The sequence below is a fragment of the Heteronotia binoei genome, chromosome 4 (assembly GCF_032191835.1).
Source record: "Heteronotia binoei isolate CCM8104 ecotype False Entrance Well chromosome 4, APGP_CSIRO_Hbin_v1, whole genome shotgun sequence".
Lineage (NCBI taxonomy): Eukaryota > Metazoa > Chordata > Lepidosauria > Squamata > Gekkonidae > Heteronotia > Heteronotia binoei.
In genome coordinates, this window is record NC_083226.1 from 111,585,070 (window position 1) to 111,602,847 (window position 17,778).

At 47.2% G+C, this 17,778-nt stretch overlaps 1 protein-coding gene across 1 annotated transcript in view; it reads right to left on the minus strand.

Moving 5' to 3' along the window:
- Positions 1–7,880: 7,880 nt before the first annotated feature.
- The window catches only part of GIN1 (gypsy retrotransposon integrase 1), a gene marked incomplete at its 5' end in the record, with an annotated part of 67,142 nt that continues 57,244 nt past the window's right edge, over positions 7,881–17,778 (minus strand). The window contains 4 exons of the mRNA XM_060236567.1: positions 7,881–8,194; positions 10,233–10,395; positions 10,653–10,790; positions 12,092–12,193. Of these exons, the coding sequence (XP_060092550.1) occupies positions 7,881–8,194; positions 10,233–10,395; positions 10,653–10,790; positions 12,092–12,193 (717 nt within the window). The remainder of the gene's footprint in view (positions 8,195–10,232; positions 10,396–10,652; positions 10,791–12,091; positions 12,194–17,778) is intronic.

The following is a 17,778-nucleotide window of genomic DNA, read 5'->3' on the forward strand; positions in this document are numbered from 1 at the left end:
GAGAGACAGGTCCCTGACCATAAAGGGCTTTAAAGGTCAACACCAACACCTTGAAACGAACTCAGAACTCAACAGGAAGCCAGTGCAACTCTTTCAGCACTGGCTGAATGTGCTCCCATCAAGGGAGTCTCATTAAGAGCCATGCCGCAACGTTCTGCACTAGGTATAGTCTCTGGGTTAGCGTCAAGGGTAGCCCCATGTAGAGAGCATTACAGTGATCTATTATTGAGGTGACCGTAGCATGGATCACCATTGCTAAGTCGTTGTGCTCCAGGAATGGGGCCAGCTGCTGTGCCCGCCGAAGGTGGAAAAAGGCGGATCTAACTGTGGCCGCTACCTGGGCCTCCATTGTAAGGGAGGACTCAAGGAACATGCCCAAGCTCCTGACCTTAGGGGCTGGTATTAATGGCACCCGGTCAAGAGCTGGAATATGAACCCCTCCCCCTGGACCACCCCGGTTCAGATAGAGAACCTCCGTCTTCGTCGGATTCAATTTCAGTCGACGCAACCTGAGCCACGAAGCCACGGCTTGCAGGGCCAGGTCTAGATTTTCTGGGGTACATTCAGACTGGCCGGCCATCAATAGATAGAGCTGGGTGTCATCTGCATATTGATGACAACCCAGTCCATACCTCCTGACAATCTGGGCAAGGGGGCGCATATAGATATTAAATAGCATTGGGGATAGGACTGCTCCCTGTGGCACCCCACAACTGAGAGAGTGCTTCTGGGATGCTTCCTCCCCTATCAACACCCTTTGTCCCCAATCTTAGAGAAAGGAGGTCAACCACTGTAAGGTGGACCCCTGAATCCCCACATCAGCAAGGCGGCTAGTCAGTAGCTGATGGTCAACTGTATCAAAAGCAGCTGACAGATCTAATAACAACAGCACCGCTGAGCCGCACTGAACCAGATGTCGCATGAGGTTATCTATGAGAGCGACCAGAACCGTCTCCGTCCCGTGACCTGGTTGAAAGCCAGACTGGAATGGATCCAGTGCGGAAGTGTCCTCCAGGAATCCCTGTAGCTGAGTTGCCACCGCCCACTCTATAACCTTACCCAAAAAGGGAAGGTTTGATACCGGCCGATAATTTGCCAATACGGCCGGATCTGCAGATGGTTTTTTTTAAGAGGGGATGGACCACTGCCTCTTTAGGAGGTGTGGGAAAGATCCCTTCTACCAGGGATCTGTTGACAATACCTTGTAGTGGGTCATGTAGCCACGTCTGGCTAGCTTTTATAAGCCAGGACAGGCACGGATCCAACCTACAAGTCGTAGGGCGTACAGCCAAAAAGATCCTGTCGACTTCCTCCAGGCTGAGTGGGCTGAAAGAATCCAAAATTGGACCAGAAAATGCGCTCGGTGCTCCAAGTTCTTTTACTATATCAACTATGGTGGGAAGTTCGCGTCGGAGCAACGAGACCTTATCTGCGAAAAAACTCGCAAAAGCCTCACAGCCTATTTCCAATTCTCTAATATTTTGCTTACCCTGTGATAGAGTTGTTAATTACTGAATTATACTAAGCAATTGTGCTGGGCGTGAGGTAGCAGATGCAATTCTGGATGCAAAATAGGTCCTTTTTGCAGCCTGAATTACCATCTCATAGGTCCACATAAATGACCTATAGGATGTTCTCGTAGCTTCATCGCGAGTATATCGCCATCGTCTCTCTAGTCGTCTTAATCGCTGTTTCATTGATTGCAACTCCATGGTATACCATGGAGCAGATCATGAACGAAGATGAAGAGGACGTCGGGGAGCGATCACGTCGATGGCCGTGGAGAGTTGGTTGTTCCAATTCTTCACTAGCTCATCCAGCGAGTCACCAGAGGGCCAGGGATCCCGCATGGCCATTTGAAGCTACAAAGGGTCTATCTGGCTACACGGGCGAGCTAAAACTTGCTCACCGCCTAAACGGGAAAGGGGTGGTATGTCCACACGAGCCTTCAAGGCCTGGTGGTCAGACCATGGCACTACCTCAGCAGAAATCTGATCCACTACAACTCCCGCTGCAAAGATCAGGTCTAGTGTGTGCCCAGCCCGGTGCGTGGGCACTGTTATATATTGGGAGAGTCCTAGTGCTGCCATGAAAAGCACTACGTCCATCGCCCAAGTGGAAGCCGCATCCTCAGCATGGACATTGAAGTCACCCAAAACTATAAGTCGAGGATGCTCCAATGCCCAGCCTGCTACAGCCTCCATCAGGGACGGTAAGGCACTGGCCGGCACGTTAGGCGGACGGTACACCAGCCAGATTGCCAAACTCTCCCCAACATCCCACACCAGGCTCACACACTCCACGCCCTTGATCTTTTGCGGTGGAAGCACCCTGAAGGAGTAATCCTCCCATATGAAAAAGGCCACCCCTCCCCCCCGCCTGCTAGTCCGAGTCTGGTGAAGGACAGAGAACCCAGGCGGAGCCACTTGGGAGAGAGCAACTGTCTCCCTGTCCCGCACCCAGGTCTCTGTCACGCAAGCCAGGTCCATATCCTGCCTGATAAAGAAATCCTGCAGGACTGAGGTTTTATTGTTTATGGACCTGGCGTTGCACAATACCAGGGACAGAGGCGAGTGTTTCCACTTGGCCCTCCTACCTGCTATCCTATGCTAACTAGAGGAAGCTTTGCTCCCCATCCCTTCGATTCAGGAAAGAAGGGGGGGAGAAGCCTCTTCCAGTGCATTCTTCAAAGAAGGATAAGAAGGAGGATGTGGCATTACGGACCTCCAAGATGGACGCCTAAGCTAGCAGCTTGTCCCTAACCCAACATTAAAATCATTCTATAAAGTGACTGCAGCAAGTATATGGGAAAAATTCAGAAAGAGAAGAAGCATCGAATCTCTCCCTACCAAACTGCTGAGAAAATGAAGGCGGTAAGTGACTATTTTTACCCTTCTCCTTCCCCTCAGGCCCAGGAGGGTGGGAAATGCAGTGAGAGAGCAAAGGCAGAAAGTGAAATGGAAACACAAAACTCTGCTTCAGCATTAATGAAAGCTGATTTGGCTGCAATGGAACAGAGATTTTTACAGAGAATGGAGGCAATGCTGGACCCAGTACAAACCTCATTGAAGGAAATAAAAATCTCTCTAACTGATGTTAAAAAAAACGACAGACTGTGCAGTAACATTAGCAGAGACAATACAAAATGAAAATTAGCAGCTGCAAAGGGAGAATGAGGCAATAGTATCTAAACTTTTAACTATAGAAACTGAACAGCGTCAAAATAATATCAAACTGCGTGGTTTCCCAGAAAATCTGGAGGAATTAAAGGATTTAAGGAAATTTATTGCTACATGGCTTGGTTCTGAACTGGGGCTAGAAGAAGAAGTAGTCCCTATAATCACCAAATCATACCGAATGGGAGCTCTACACAATGCAAACCGAAAAGGCCCCAGGGACATCATTGTGTCCTTCTTGGATTACAGAGTGAAATCCTCCATTTTGTTTGAAGCTAGGAAAAAAGGTCACTTTACCTACAAGGAGAACAAGATTGAGGTCTTTCCAGATCTGCCTCCTGAGGCCATCTCTAGAAGAAGTGACTTAAAACCGATAACCTTGCAGCTTCAAAAAGCAAACATAAGATATAGATGGAATGGCCCTGCTTCACTTTTTGTTGTCCACAATGGAGTAAGACTACAGGCTCATTCAGTTGAATGGGGACTCAGATTGCTACAAGTTTTGGGACTGCAGCCTGCATCAGAAGATCCTAAGAAGAATTCCAAGAGAAAGTTATTTCAAACTTCTCCTCCCCGCAAGCAAAAATCTGGCAGGATGCCAGTGGCAACATCTCCTAGACTGAGCTTTACATGAGACTGATAAGTTAACACTTCTTGAATATTACTAGTGATGTAACCAGACAAACTGCTTTCTTAATGTTTTATATTTTATTTCTTTCTATGTGAATACAGGATGGTAAAAATGTGAATGCTATTCTAGTATAACAAATATAGAAATATGGATGTAGTTCAACATTTTTAGTTAAGCACTTGCTAAATATCTTTTTATGCTTAAAATGTCGAATACGGGCATTTATTGAGAGTGATTGGATAGGAATATTTCATAGAGAGCTTGCTAGTGAGCTCCTTTGTATTAACCCTGGTATAGGGAGGTAGATTTCTTTCTACCAGCTTGCTTTGAAAGCCCCATAGGGTTTTGGAATATTTAAATATTAATTGTTTAAGGTTTCTTGCACTAATTTTATAGTAATTGTAGTAGAAATAGTAAAGTCAACTACTTTAATAATTAGAATTATTTTACTTTATAGATAGTTTAAAGTTTGTCTAAAGGAAAATAGGAAAATAGTTGTTTTGGTTTTTTTAAGATTAAGAGATAGACCTTATAAGCTCTCTATTATATCTATTGTGTGTCTTTAATTTTTCATTTAATCTTCTTGGGTATTGAGCCTTAGTTTTCTATAAAGGCAGTGTACATATAAAAATAGTTATAGAGGTATATAGGTTTTGTTTTAGTTTTTATTGGTTCTGAATCACTTCATGCATAAAAGGTAAAACAAGGAACAAATGACTAATACATTTAAAATTGCATCTCTTAATGTACATCGCATTAATAACATGATCAAAAGATCTCGAATTTACTCAAATATATATAAACTCAAACCAGATCTATTGTTTCTTCAGGAAGCTCATGTGAAAGATTCAGATTCCCCTCTCTTTAAGGCATCTTGGTTTACACAGCAACAAGTAGCCCCAGGATCCTCAAAGTCAAGAGGCATAGCAATAATGGTCTCTAAAAACGTGAGGTTTATTGTACAGGACACACTAAAGGACACTTCAGGCAGATTTTTGTTCATTAAGGGCTTAATGGAAGATTCCCTCATAACAATTGGAACTATGTATGCACCTAATTCATAGCAGATAAAATTCATTCAAGAAGTGCTTACAGCCTATGAGAAATTTAGAGAAGGTGTCTCCATCATAGGAGAAGACCAAAACTTTTTAACAGACTTCAATTGGGATAAAATGTTATCAAAAATTAAATTACAAAAACCCCTAAACCCACTAAAATATCTCAAATACTAAATGAATTTAACTTGATGGACATTTGGAGACAGCTTCACCCTAATGATAGGGACTATACTTATTACTCTGCACGCCATCAAGTCCATACACGAATAGATCACATATTAGTTTCCAAAGAAAGCCTGAAACATACTATTAGTGCCAATATAGGATACAAACATTGGTCCAACCATGCATGGGTTGATTGCATAATTACAATAGGAAAACAACCTGAAACACAATATAATTGGGTCTTAAACAGTTCTTTATTGAGCAATGAAACACTTAAACAAGAATTGGAAAGCCATATTAAAAATTATTTTCCAAATAATACTACACCAGAGGTGGGTCCCAAAAAGATATGGGATGCAATGAAACCCACATTATGAGGTATTTTAATTTCTAAAGCTTCATTTCTTAAAAAACAAAAACAGCAGCAGAGGCAATCAATAATTGAGAACATTCAACGCTTAGAAGCCCTGCACAAAAGAAATTGTAGCAAAAGGGTTTATAAATCTTTACTTAGAGAAAGAAGTAAATTAGAATTGTTGGATATTACAGATATACAAAAAAGCATGTTATATTTAAAACATGGCATAAATTCTTGTATAAGCCAAAAGATATCTTGAGATTCAGTTTCAATTTTTTTTTACAGAGCCGACCGCAAACCCCTCCTTAGCTCGTCCAAAAAGGCGCGGTTTCCAAGTTCAGATAAATGAACCCCATCCAGCTTATACAGGTCAGCATTCTCGACCCGTATTGCCGGATGGGGAAGGAATATGCCCAAGCCCCCTTCCATGGCCTTTTGCAAGGCCCGGTTGGCCTTGCGTCTGGTGCGCTCAATTCCCCCAGGATACAGGGCAGACCGCCAGACCCTACATGGCAATATTGCCGACCAAATCAAAAAGGCCCCCGGCCATCTCTGCTTGATGGCTTGCAGATCCTCCTGCGCTTGCAAGAAAAGGGCCTTCCCCTTCATAAAGCCCAGGTTGTTATGGCCCAGGTGAATGACCAGGATGTCCGGAGGAGGCGCCCTCCTCCCACGGAAAAGCAGTGGCATGATGCCCAGCCAACGCAGGCCACGGTGACCAAGCCACTCCACTGTCGCCCACTCACTGAGACCCAGCTGTGTACCAATTGGGGATTTCCTAGCCTGGTGGGCTGCCCAAAATGCCATACTGTGCCTGCAGATGAGGATGCGACACCTCGCACTACGAGCCACAGCACCTGAAAAACAGAAAAAAGGTCACATCCTGGAAATAACATGCCAACGGTAACAACTGCTAATATATCCCTGAAACTTTTTTTAAAAAACTTATTTAAACCAACGGGCGCACATATGACTTATAAGCTGATGACCGTCACCGGCCCATATGCTTTATAGCGGGGGGGGGGGGTGTAACCCATTGCCGCAGCCGTAGATGCGGCCCAAATTTGACACCCCCTCAAACCCACCTCAGCCAGGGCTCTCCTGGTCACTGCCCAAAATTGATACTTTGTGAGGGGAGGGCCCTCCAGATGCCAAAACAAAGGGCCATCACCCTCACCCCTGGGCATAGCTCAGCTGCAGCACATCGGCCGATCACAATGACCGTCCCTTTCTGATGCTGGTCAGTTTTTGACCACCGTACTGTCAGCTTAACTTGACCCCCTACAAATTTTACATCACCAGACTGCAGAGCCCGGCCTGTATGATCTGCCTTTGACTGCATGACCAGCTCATTGATCCATAGCACCCCGAAAAGAGCGACCAAGGAGGCCACGTGGAAAAGAGAGGCCTCAAACTAAAAGGAACACACCTCCGGCCAAACCCTGTGAAGCCCCTGCAGCACCGCAGATATTCACTGCCGTGCGTCTGCCCTGGGCCCCAGCTCACTTGACCAGCCCTCCAGCATCTTCCTGACCCTAAAATTGCCGGTGCCCTCAGGAAAGCCCTGCGCTTTACTAACAAAAGCCAGCACAGCCAATTGCCCCCTGATGGATTTCAGCCCTAACTCCCTCTCCTTCTGGTAGACACAAAATTGAATAATGTGAGCCACCGGTACCGGCCAGCTGTCCAGAAGCCCAGCCACCCTCCTGAAAGCCCAGAACTGTGATTCTGCACTCGCATAGGCTTTTCAGGTACTAGGTGCTAGAGCTAGTTGAATTGCCCTACCGGCTTCTGCCTCCCAAGCTGCCAAAGCTCTGGTGGCATTCGTGTTAGTCGCTGGTCCGCTTCCGGAGCAAGCAGGTGAAAACGCTCCATCTGTTGGTTGGCGAGATAGAGCATCCGCCACCCCATTACAAACTCCCAGAACATGCCGGGCAAGAAATAGGATATTCAGCCGGAGGCAATGCAATGTAAAAGATTGCACCAAATTCATTACCACAGCTGATTTTGATGACAAGGAATTGATAACATGTATGACAGAAATGCACTGTATGGTTGGCCAACTGACATAACCCGCTGTCCAACCACGCCGCGGACCATTGCTCCGCGCAACAATGCCCCCTGAAATATACTCCAAAACCGGTGGCCCTGGCCGCATCCGAGGATACCTGGAGTTCCGCTTCTACCTTCAAGTCATCCGTTGAAGGAACTCAAAAATTCCTCCCATACTTCCAAGTCCATTTGCATATCGGCGGTCATTCACACTCTGTGGTAAGGAAGCCTCAGGGACCCCATTGTGTCACATAGGCACCGCAAAAAGGCCCTCCCCGGGCTACAACTTTGCACGCAAAGTTGAGATGCCCCACCAGCTGCTGAAGCTCCAACAGCATCACCTTTCGCTGCTGTTTAAGAGAAGCCAACCTGACCCTAAGGCGCGCTACTTTGTCAGCTGGCAGCCTTGAGGTTTGCTGCGTGGTGTCCAACTCAATACCTTAAAAAGTAAGGACTGAACTGGGGCCCTCTGTCTTCTCGTGTGCCAATGGCACCCCAAGCTCCCGGGCAAGGTCCTCGAATGAACGCAATAATCTGGCACATTGTCCAGACACGGCGGGGCCCACAAAAAGGTAGTCATCAAGGTAATGAACAGTGTTGTTCGATCCCAACCTTGCCCGCAATGCCCATTCCATAAAGGAACTAAACCTTTCAAAAGCAGCACAGGACACTGAACAGCCCATGGGCAGGGCCCTATCGATGTAGTACTTCCTTTCAAATGCAAAACCCAGTAAATCAAAGTCCTCTGGGTGTACTGGCAGAAGACGAAATGCAGACTTAATGTCGCATTTTGCCATTTCGGCCCCCACACCGCAACCCCAAACCACTTTGATCGCTTGATCAAAGGAGGTGTACCTGACGAAAAAAAGAACTTCTGGGATGGCATTGTTCACTGATCCACCCCTGGGGTGGGACAAATGATGTATCAGACGGTATTCTCCTGGTGCTTTCTTAGGCACCACTCCTAAGGGGGATAACCGTAATGTGGGTATTGGCAGGGTCTCAAATGGGCCAATGACCCTCCCTTCCAAACATTCCTTAACTATTTTTGCCCTGAGCACGTGTTCCATCCCTATCACCGAGCGCAGATTAGGGGCCGAACCAGGGACCCTGGGTCCCTGGTACGAAATCCTAAATCTATGAGTAAAACCATCCATCAGATAATCCTTATCAGCCGTCAAGGGGTAACTAGCCAACAGCTTTTTAAATACCCTCAGACAAATGGGACTGGGTCCCTTTTTCAGGTGGCTGTTGGCTCCCCCCCCCCCGGACGCTTGGTGCCAGCCTTCACTTTTGATTTACTGCAGGCTGAAAAGGCATGAGGCCCCCCGTACAGTGGTCACTCGTGTTTAAATTTGCAGGACTTCCTGGAACACACGCCCTTGGACGTAAATTCCCAGCAGAAAAGCCGGGGTTGAACCGACTGGCCTGCCACACTGCAGGCCCCTGCGCTGTTCTGTTGTCTATGTACCAGGTGCCTGCTATTGGCCCTGTCTCCTGTATTGGGGTTTGCAGGGGACATCAACTGTAGCCAAAGCTGCTGGTTGATTTGATCCCAAGGGAGCCCCGGATTGACTGCAGCCCTCATCCTAAAGTCCTCATCATATTGCAACCACGCTGCACCAACGAAATCCGTATACACACATAAGAACATAAGAGAAGCCATGTTGGATCAGGCCAATGGCCCATCTAGTCCAACACTCTGTCGCACAGTGGCCAAAAATTCCACATGTTAATCACCCTTTGGGTGAAGAAGTACCTCCGTTTATCCGTTCTAACCTAACTGCTCAGCAATTTCATTGAATGCCCACGAGTTCTAGTATTGTGAGAAAGGGAGAAAAGTACTTATTTCTCTACCTTCTCCATCCCATGCATAATCTTGTAAACCTATATCATGTTACCCCGTAGTCGACGTTTCTCCAAGCTAAAGTGCCCCAAGCGTTTTCATCTTTCTTAAGAACATAAGAACATAAGAGAAGCCATGTTGGATCAGGCCAACGGCCCATCCAGTCCAACACTCTGTCTCACACAGTGGCAAAAAAATTTATATATACACACACACTGTGGCTCATAGCCACTGATGGACCTGTGCTCCATATTTTTATCTAAACCCCACACGGTGCACTATGTCACAATACTGAAACAATGCCGCGGCCCATAAAGGCTGTGCCCTTGCTATGACCCCCGCGTAAATCAAGAAACCCGGCAACCGGTTGGACCATGTCCTATCCACCTTACGACGTTTCAGCTTCTCTTTCTCCTTATCGTTGAACTCCTCCTTGTCTTTCTTTTCGAGCTCTCTAAAGAGAAGACTGAACACATCCACATATTCGCCCCTCAAGATCTTATCCCGAGTTGCCACTGTCAAATGATCCCCCAATGGCAGAGCAGTGTCACCGTGTGGCAGGACATGGAAGGGGATGGACCCATACGGATTGGGCGGATAATGCCAGCTACCCCACTGATAACCCGGCCACCCACCTTGCTGAGACAACTGGTGCTGTCCCCTCACGGCAGTACCCCCGGCGCCGCCGCAGAAGCAGCGGTGCCTTGTGACGAAGTTGTGGCCATCCCTTGCCCAGAAGGTTGTGAAATAGGCCCAACAAAACCCTGTTATTGAGGCTCTGCACAGGGCGGGCCCCAAGCTCAGGAGGTTCCAGCCTGCGTCTGTTGCCCAAAAGGCCCCGACTGTCCTGACAATGCCACTACTGGACCTGCCAAGCCCTGTGGGGAGCTAGGCTGGACCAGGCCCCATGGCCAGCTTGTCAATTGGGGTTGTGCTGGGGACTTACCCGTTACCCCCAAAGGGCAGACCGCCACTGCCACAGCCGGAGCTGGATGCACTGCTTCCCCCTCCGTTCCAAAAGTGCCGTGCTCCTCGCTGCCTACCACCTCCGTATCAGTCTCGTCCTCCCGGTCACGCTCCTGCCGCATGTCCACACCAACCGTTGTACCCTGCAAAGCAGAAAGGCGAGCCAGAACCTCTTTTCAAAGGTCAATTTGGAAGATCGCCCGGACACCCGGTGACGCCCCTCCCATGTAGGAGCCCGGCCGCGCTCCTCTGCTGGTCCAGTGCATCCAGCTGCCCAATGATGGCCCTGCATAACACAAGTCCCAACTCCCTAACCCAAAGCCTCCCTACCACCATCCAAAGACTCCCCCCCCGGAAAACCTCCTGCTGCCCTGGCTGTGCCCTGAACACGGAGCTATACACTCCAAAGAGCCCTCGCGTTGCGCTGCCGCTCGCCCCGTGCTTGCTTAAAAAACTTAGCCCTGCTCGCGCCACGACTACGGCCCGCAAGCGCTCCCTCACTACGGCCTCGGCTCGGCACCCGAGCAATGCAGCTCTCCTGTTCCGAGAGCCAAAAAGAACTGCGTTGTTCGGGGCATGGGCGGGGCTTTATAGCCTCGACGCCACACCCCCTCAGCTTCCCGTATGTCGGGGAGCCGACGCCAGCCTTCCGTCCTTCCGGGAGGGCAAACCCGGCCCCCAGCCTGAAAACGGCACTGCCATTCAGCTGGGAGGGGGCTGACTTGTATGAAAAATATTATATGAAAAAGTGGAAGTGTTTTGAATGTTCACAGATACAATATATGGAACCTTAGTCTCCCTGACAAATATCCAATCATTTAACAACTAAACACAATTAAGATTAATTCTAATTGAAAACGTTAATATCCACCTAGACAAGAGCAGGATTGTAGCTTTAGTTATAGCCCTATGAACATAAGAACAGCTGTAGTAGATCATAGCAAGGGTTCATCCTTCCAGTATTCTGTGTGGTCTTACAAATCAGATGTCTCATATAAAGCATGAAGAACATTCTTGCCCTGCTGCTGCCCCTGGTAACTCATGCTACCAGCAACTAGTGTACAATGATTTTGAGCATGGAGGTTTCATTCCTTGATCGTACACATGGAGGACTTATACAATGAAAGGAATATAACTGAATTCTGTAGACAATTTATCTTAGAATTCAGCTTTGTAAAGTGTTCTTCAAAAATCTCTTCTTTGCTCAGGGAAACTCCCCAGAAGGAGTTGCAAAATTTATTTTTGTAACTGACAAGGCAATATAGTCTGAACTGATTTCATTTAGATCCACTGTGCAAGTATCTGAGCTAGCCACATATCTATGAAGAAGTCACTCTTTGGAAGAATGTATTCAAAAAATGTAGCGAAAAACAAAAGCAGAATACTAAAATTATTACCTTCAATTGTCCCATTGCATTTGCTTTCTTTCTCGTTGCCAGAGGAGCAGTGTCTCTTTGTGATAGTGATAGCTTCTTGTGCAGATGCACAAAGATGATGAGTTTAAAAGATGTATCAAATATGATGTACCTGAAGAATTTGTTAATGTATTCTGCTGTCATACATTCATGCTTTCAATTCCCTCCTCACAACAGACACCCTGTGAGATAGGTGGGGCTGAGATAACTCTCCCAGAATTGCTCTTGAATGGAACAGCTTTGAGAGAATTTGTGGCTGACCCAAGGTCACATCAGCAGGTGCATGTGAAAGAGTGGAGAATCAAACCTGGGTCTCTTAGGCTGATTACAGACACTTTGGGTTGACTCAGAGATGCCTCTGAGATCGACCCAAAAAATCTGTGCACACGGCAACATCTGCCAGCTGCCCCTCTCCCAAACTTACCTCGTCCTCAAAGACGATCCACCCGGCTGAAAAAGAGACCACTGCAAAAATGGTGCTTTTTTGCTGGGGCGGCTTCGAGGTGGCTCCCGGCTGTCTGGAAGGCTGGAGAGTGCCAGGAGAGCACCCAGGGAGCCATGAGCGGGACATGCAAGCATTCCAGATGCTCCCCACCCATCCACCGCCCATCCCTTTCCTCGAGTGCTCTCTGGAAGCTCCAGGGTGCTCTGTTTCTAGTCGGCTGTGTTCGAGGCTGCCAGCCGCCCCAATCCAGCCAGCTGGTTTCAGCCTCAGATAAGAATCTGCTCATTTAATCACTACACCAAACTGGCTTTCAGTATACTTTATACTTATTTGAAAAAGCTACCAGAGACTAATAAAGGCGTCAGGATATTGGATATTTTATTTGCAGTCATTTCCAAAATAATCCCTAACTTCTAAAAATAGACTTTTTAACTTGTTTAACTTCTGTATATTGTTTTGTTGCCTACCACCACTCCAAGGTATCTTTCCTATAAAATTACACTCAGTTCTGATTAAATTGGCACCTTTTTGCATCTTTTTACAATCATTTACAGTGAACCTCAGTTGCCATTTTGTTGCCCATTCACAATTTGTGGAGTTTCTTTTGCTTAAGTTTTCACCTTCTTGACTAATGAGTTGTCATCTTCAAACACCAAACCACTTAACATGATTGTGTATCATTTATTAATAAATGTCAGCACTTAGGAGATGTGGGAACTATGGGGACTACCATCTTACTGTCCCACATCTCTGTTCAGAGCTGAACTACTTATCAGCTTCACTGAGGCATATACAATACAGTTACCTGAATTTTTACACGCAAAACATGCATATAAAGTTATATAAACACTGTACTGTCCCTAAGCTAGCACTTGTGAAATATTCAGAGAAGGGGATTTTTTTAGTCCTTACGCACTAAACCTTAGGAGCCAAATGAGTGATGAGGAAGAAAACAAACATACTAATCTTCATCTCTACTATAGTGTGAAATCCATCTCATCTTTTTTTCATTGCACAGCAGGTAGTCAAATACATATTGTAAGACATAACTGGTGCCTGTCAGATTGCTACACATAAAAATGATGGGGGAAATAATGAACATAAGAGTTGAAGAGAAAACAAAGTGAAATTTCTTGATATACTATATAATGGTAGTCCAAAGAATACTATCATCCATCCGTTCATCTGTCTTTCTGTCTGTCATCTATCTGTCTGTCTGTCTGACTGTCTTCTTCTTCATCATTTTATATCTATCATCTTTCAGTCTGTCTGCCTATCATTTAGCTCATTGGCTCTGAGTCCAGGGCAAGTTGTTTTCAGGACATGGTCTCACCAACCCAAGCCGACTGCAGGAGAATAGCAATCCACAGAGGGCTGGGCCAACCCTTCCCAGGAACTGAATGTTGTTGGTTTGAGCTGGAGCCAATACTTTCAGTCTGAGCTGGAGCCAACCGTTACAGTTGTGATCTGATCACTCAAAAGTGGCTGCAGCAGTGGAATTGGTTGAGAGATCAAAGATAAACTAAGAACTTCATACCTCTGTGCAAGAATCCTAGGCAGGGCAAGTGGGCTGCCCCTTTCCTATGATCACATCCAGGGGTGGAATTCTAACAGGAACTCCTTTGCATATTAGGCCACACACTCTTGATATAGCCAATCCTCCAAGAGCTGATTGGCTACATCAGGGAGTGTGGCCTACTATGCAAAGGAGCTCCTGCTAGAATTTCAGTCCTGTTCATGTCAGCTGTGGAGGGAGAGTGGGTTCATAGAGACATAGCCACCCACAACTGTGTGGGTGGCTCCCAGGCCTGGGAGGCAGGCAGGTTGCCCCTGCCCTGTGATCAGATTGTCCATAGAGGTAAGGTAGGCCCAGGGCCACCTGCAACTGTATTGTTGGCTCCTGGGCCTTGACAGAACATTCAAAGCCTTCCCCACAGTCACTGTGTCTGTGGTGGGAGATGGGCCTGCAACTTTTTCCCCCAGTATTAATATTTTATTAAGTGTGCATATATCAACTTATTTATACATCACAAATAAATACATGGAATTTCTGGCAGCCAGCTGCATCGCGGCTCAGCTGTCAGGGATCTGTTTGTGGCCCTGGAGGGAAGAGAGGAAGCTGTGGCCCTGTTTAGGCGTGCTTTTAAGGGGGCGGGGCTTAGGCGTTGCAACGGCCAAGCCTCCGCCCCACTGCTCAGTCCCTCTGTGAAGCTCAGCTCAGAAGGAGTGTTTTTGTTGCACTCTGAGTCAGCGTCGAGGGATTAGGCCTGGTTGGGGCCGTTTGATTGCTCTTGCCAGTTGGGGCCCTGTCAGTCAGATTGAGTGGTCGGAAGTTTGGAGAGCCGGGAGAAGAGCAGCGTTGGTCGAGTGGAGGTCGCGTCGTGGGATTCACATAGGGTTATTTAAAAAAAAGAAGCAACTTTTCGTTTTGGATTTAGCGGCGTGGTTGGGTTCCTTTCGCCCTTCCCATTTTTCTTGGGATTCTGTCGATTTGAGTTTTCATTGGGCTGGGATTTGTGGGGGAGTATTAGGGTGGCAATTGGTGGCTGCTTTATTTTGTAGGCCCCTTCTCCCCCGCCTCGTTAAGTTTGGCGGCCATTTTATTTTTTATTTCATTTTTCCTAGGGTGGTGGCCATTTTAGGGGTTTAATTTTGGTGGCCATTTTAGGTGCTGATACCTGGCGGCCATTTTAGGTGCTGAATTGATTGGGCTGTTTATTGTAAGGTGATGCAAGGGTTATTGATTTTTTGGGGGGGGTTATCTTTCAGTATTTAGGAGAATGTCTGGGCAGAAAGGGGCAGCAGTCATTTGGTTGCTAAGGCATCCACTCTGCTACGTCATCTTCCCGCAGTTCAGTGAGGCAGGCGGTTCAACCCCGCTTGCTTTGTTGGGAGTTTGGTTCACAGGGGTGTGCAACTGGAAAGCTTGCCAGTTCAAGCATGAATGCCCCATGTGTGCTGGTCTGCACTCCTTTAGCAACTGTCCCAGAGTTCGGCCACGTAGGGGCCAAAAGAGGCAGGGTGGGAGTAGGAGTGCTTCCCAAGCTGGAAAAGGGGCCCAGTCCTGTAAAGGTGGGACCTCTTGAGCAGTGGCTATGTAGGTATCCACGCAGGGCAGATAGTTTATATTTGTTAAACGGTTTCACATTTGGTTTTAGAATTCCTTTTCAGGGTTCCCGGGTTCCAGCTTGGTCTCAGAACCTTAGTTCTGTTAAGGGTTTAGAGCATGTGGTGGAGGATAAGATCACCAAGGAGTTGGCGGAGGGCAGGATTTTGGGCCCATTTTTTAATCCTTCAGTGGTTAACCTTAGGGTTTCCCCTTTGGGAGTGGTACCAAAGAAGACGGCTGGTGAATTTCATTTGATTCACCACCTTTCCTTCCCCAAGGGTTCATCTATTAATGATGGGATTCCTGAGCATTTATGCTCAGTTAAGTATACTAGCTTTGATCAGGCTGTGGGCATCGTTCGACACTGTGGTCTGGGGGCAGAGTTGGCTAAATGCGATATTAAATCTGCATTTCATCTTCTCCCTGTCCACCCAGATGATTTTGAGCTCTTAGGTTTTTCTTTTGCAGGCCAATTTTACATGGACAGCACTTTGCCTATGGGCTACTCTGTATCATGTGCAGCTTTTGAGTGTTTCAGCACATTCCTTGAATGGGCTGTGTGCGAAAAAGTGGCTTTACAGGATATTATCCATTATTTGGATGACTAATTTTTGTAGGTCCTGCAGGGACTGGACGTTGAGCTGAATTGCTGTCTGACTTTATCGAGCTGGCTGCTGAGTTGGGGATGCCATTGGCTGAAGAAAAAACTGAGGGCCTGACTAAAAGCCGTATCTTTTTGGGGATTGAGCTGGACACCCTAGCGCAATTGTCCAGAATACCTTCTCAGAAGGTTGAGGACTTAAGGGATAGGATTAGTACTTTTCTTCTTAAGACAAAGGTTACATTGCTGGAGCTCCAGCAGTTGGTCGGGCATCTTAACTTTGCTTGCAAAGTGGTTGCCCCTGGGAGGGCTTTTCTTCGCAGGTTTTGTGATGCTATGGCGGGCCTGCATTTGCCTCAGCATAGGACTAGGGTTACCAGCAGCATGAGGGAGCATTTGCGGGTATGGCAGGAATTTTTGGAATCCTTTAATGGGATTTCCTTTTGGAGAGAGGACATGAGTCTTGAGGCAGAGCTTCAGGTCATGTCTGATGCTGCTGGGTCGTTAGGTTTTGGGGTTTATTTCCATAGACACTGGTGCGCGGATGTTTGGCCAGATTCATGGGTTCAGGCGGGGTTGAGCTGGGATCTCACTTTTCTAGAGTTCTTTCCCATTCTGGTTGCTGTTTGGCTGTGGGGGAGTTATATGGCTGATCGCACAGTACATTTTTGGTGCGATAACATGGCTATGGTCCATGTCATTAATTCCCTTTCATCCAAATCTCAACGGGTTATGAGGTTGGTGAGAGCCTTTACTCTGCGTTGTCTGTGGTTTAACATATTGTTTTTGGCCAAGCATGTTCCTGGGGTGAATAACGGGTTGGCTGATGCTCTCTCTCTCATAAACAGATGGAGAGGTTTTGTCAGCTGGCCCCAGATGCCGATCAAGAGGCAGCACCAATGCCCCAGGAGCTATGGCTGATTGGAGAGCCGAGGCCTGCAGAGCGATAGGCCTAGCCATTACACCTAGCACCAGGAAGTCTTATGAACGTGCTGTGAGGCAGTTTGAAAATTTTAGGGATGAGGTAGGGTATCGCATTGTCTGGCCCCTCCTGGTGGAGCAGTTGCTCCACTACTGTGTTTCCTTAAAAGGTAAGGGATTGGCCATGCGATCTATTAGAGGACGCCTGTCTGTGCTGGCTTTTGCTAGCAAGGCGTTGGGGTATAAGGAGGAAACAGCAGACTTTCATCTTTCAAAGATGCTGGAGGGGTGGTCCAGAGAGGTTGGGCCTAATTCTGATACCAGGAACCCTATGTCCCCTGCGATTCTTAGGGGTTTGAAAGGGGTTTGGAGTATGGTTTGTGCATCTCATTTTGAGGCTGTTTTGTTTCATGTGGCCTCTTTGGTGGCATTTTTTGGGGCACTTAGGGTCAGTGAGTTAGTGGCAAGCTCCAGAAGTGATGTTTCTGGTAGGGATTTGTCACTTAGGGATATTAGGTTAATGGAGGGTAAGGCAGTTCTTACCATCCGGCGCTCCAAGACTGATCAACGTGACAAAGGGACCGTATTGGAGCTGGGTCCTTGTTCTGAGGTTGAACTTTGCCCTGTTTCTGCTTTGGCTGCTTATTTGGTGGTGCAGGGGAACTGTGAAGGGTTTTTGTTTTGTCATCCCGGAGGCAGCCCTCTGACAAAGCATCAGTTTTGGGCGGTGACGTCTAGGGCCTTAGCTCTGTTGGGGTTGTCTGGAGTGCGGTTTGGTACCCACTCCTTTAGAATTGGGGCGGTCTCTACGGCTGCTGGCTTGGGATATTCTTCTTCATCCATTCAGCACCTTGGTCATTGGCGGTCACTGGCTTAAAAATCTTATGTTCGCCCTTTGCTCCATTCTTAGCTTTGTTTTTTTGGGAGCTGGGGAAGTTATGATATGTTTTAGAACTTGTCTGTTTTTCTTTTTAGATGCTGTTGTTCCTGGCCAGAGGAGCCGAGTTCTCATCTATGGGCACAGCTATGTGTTTT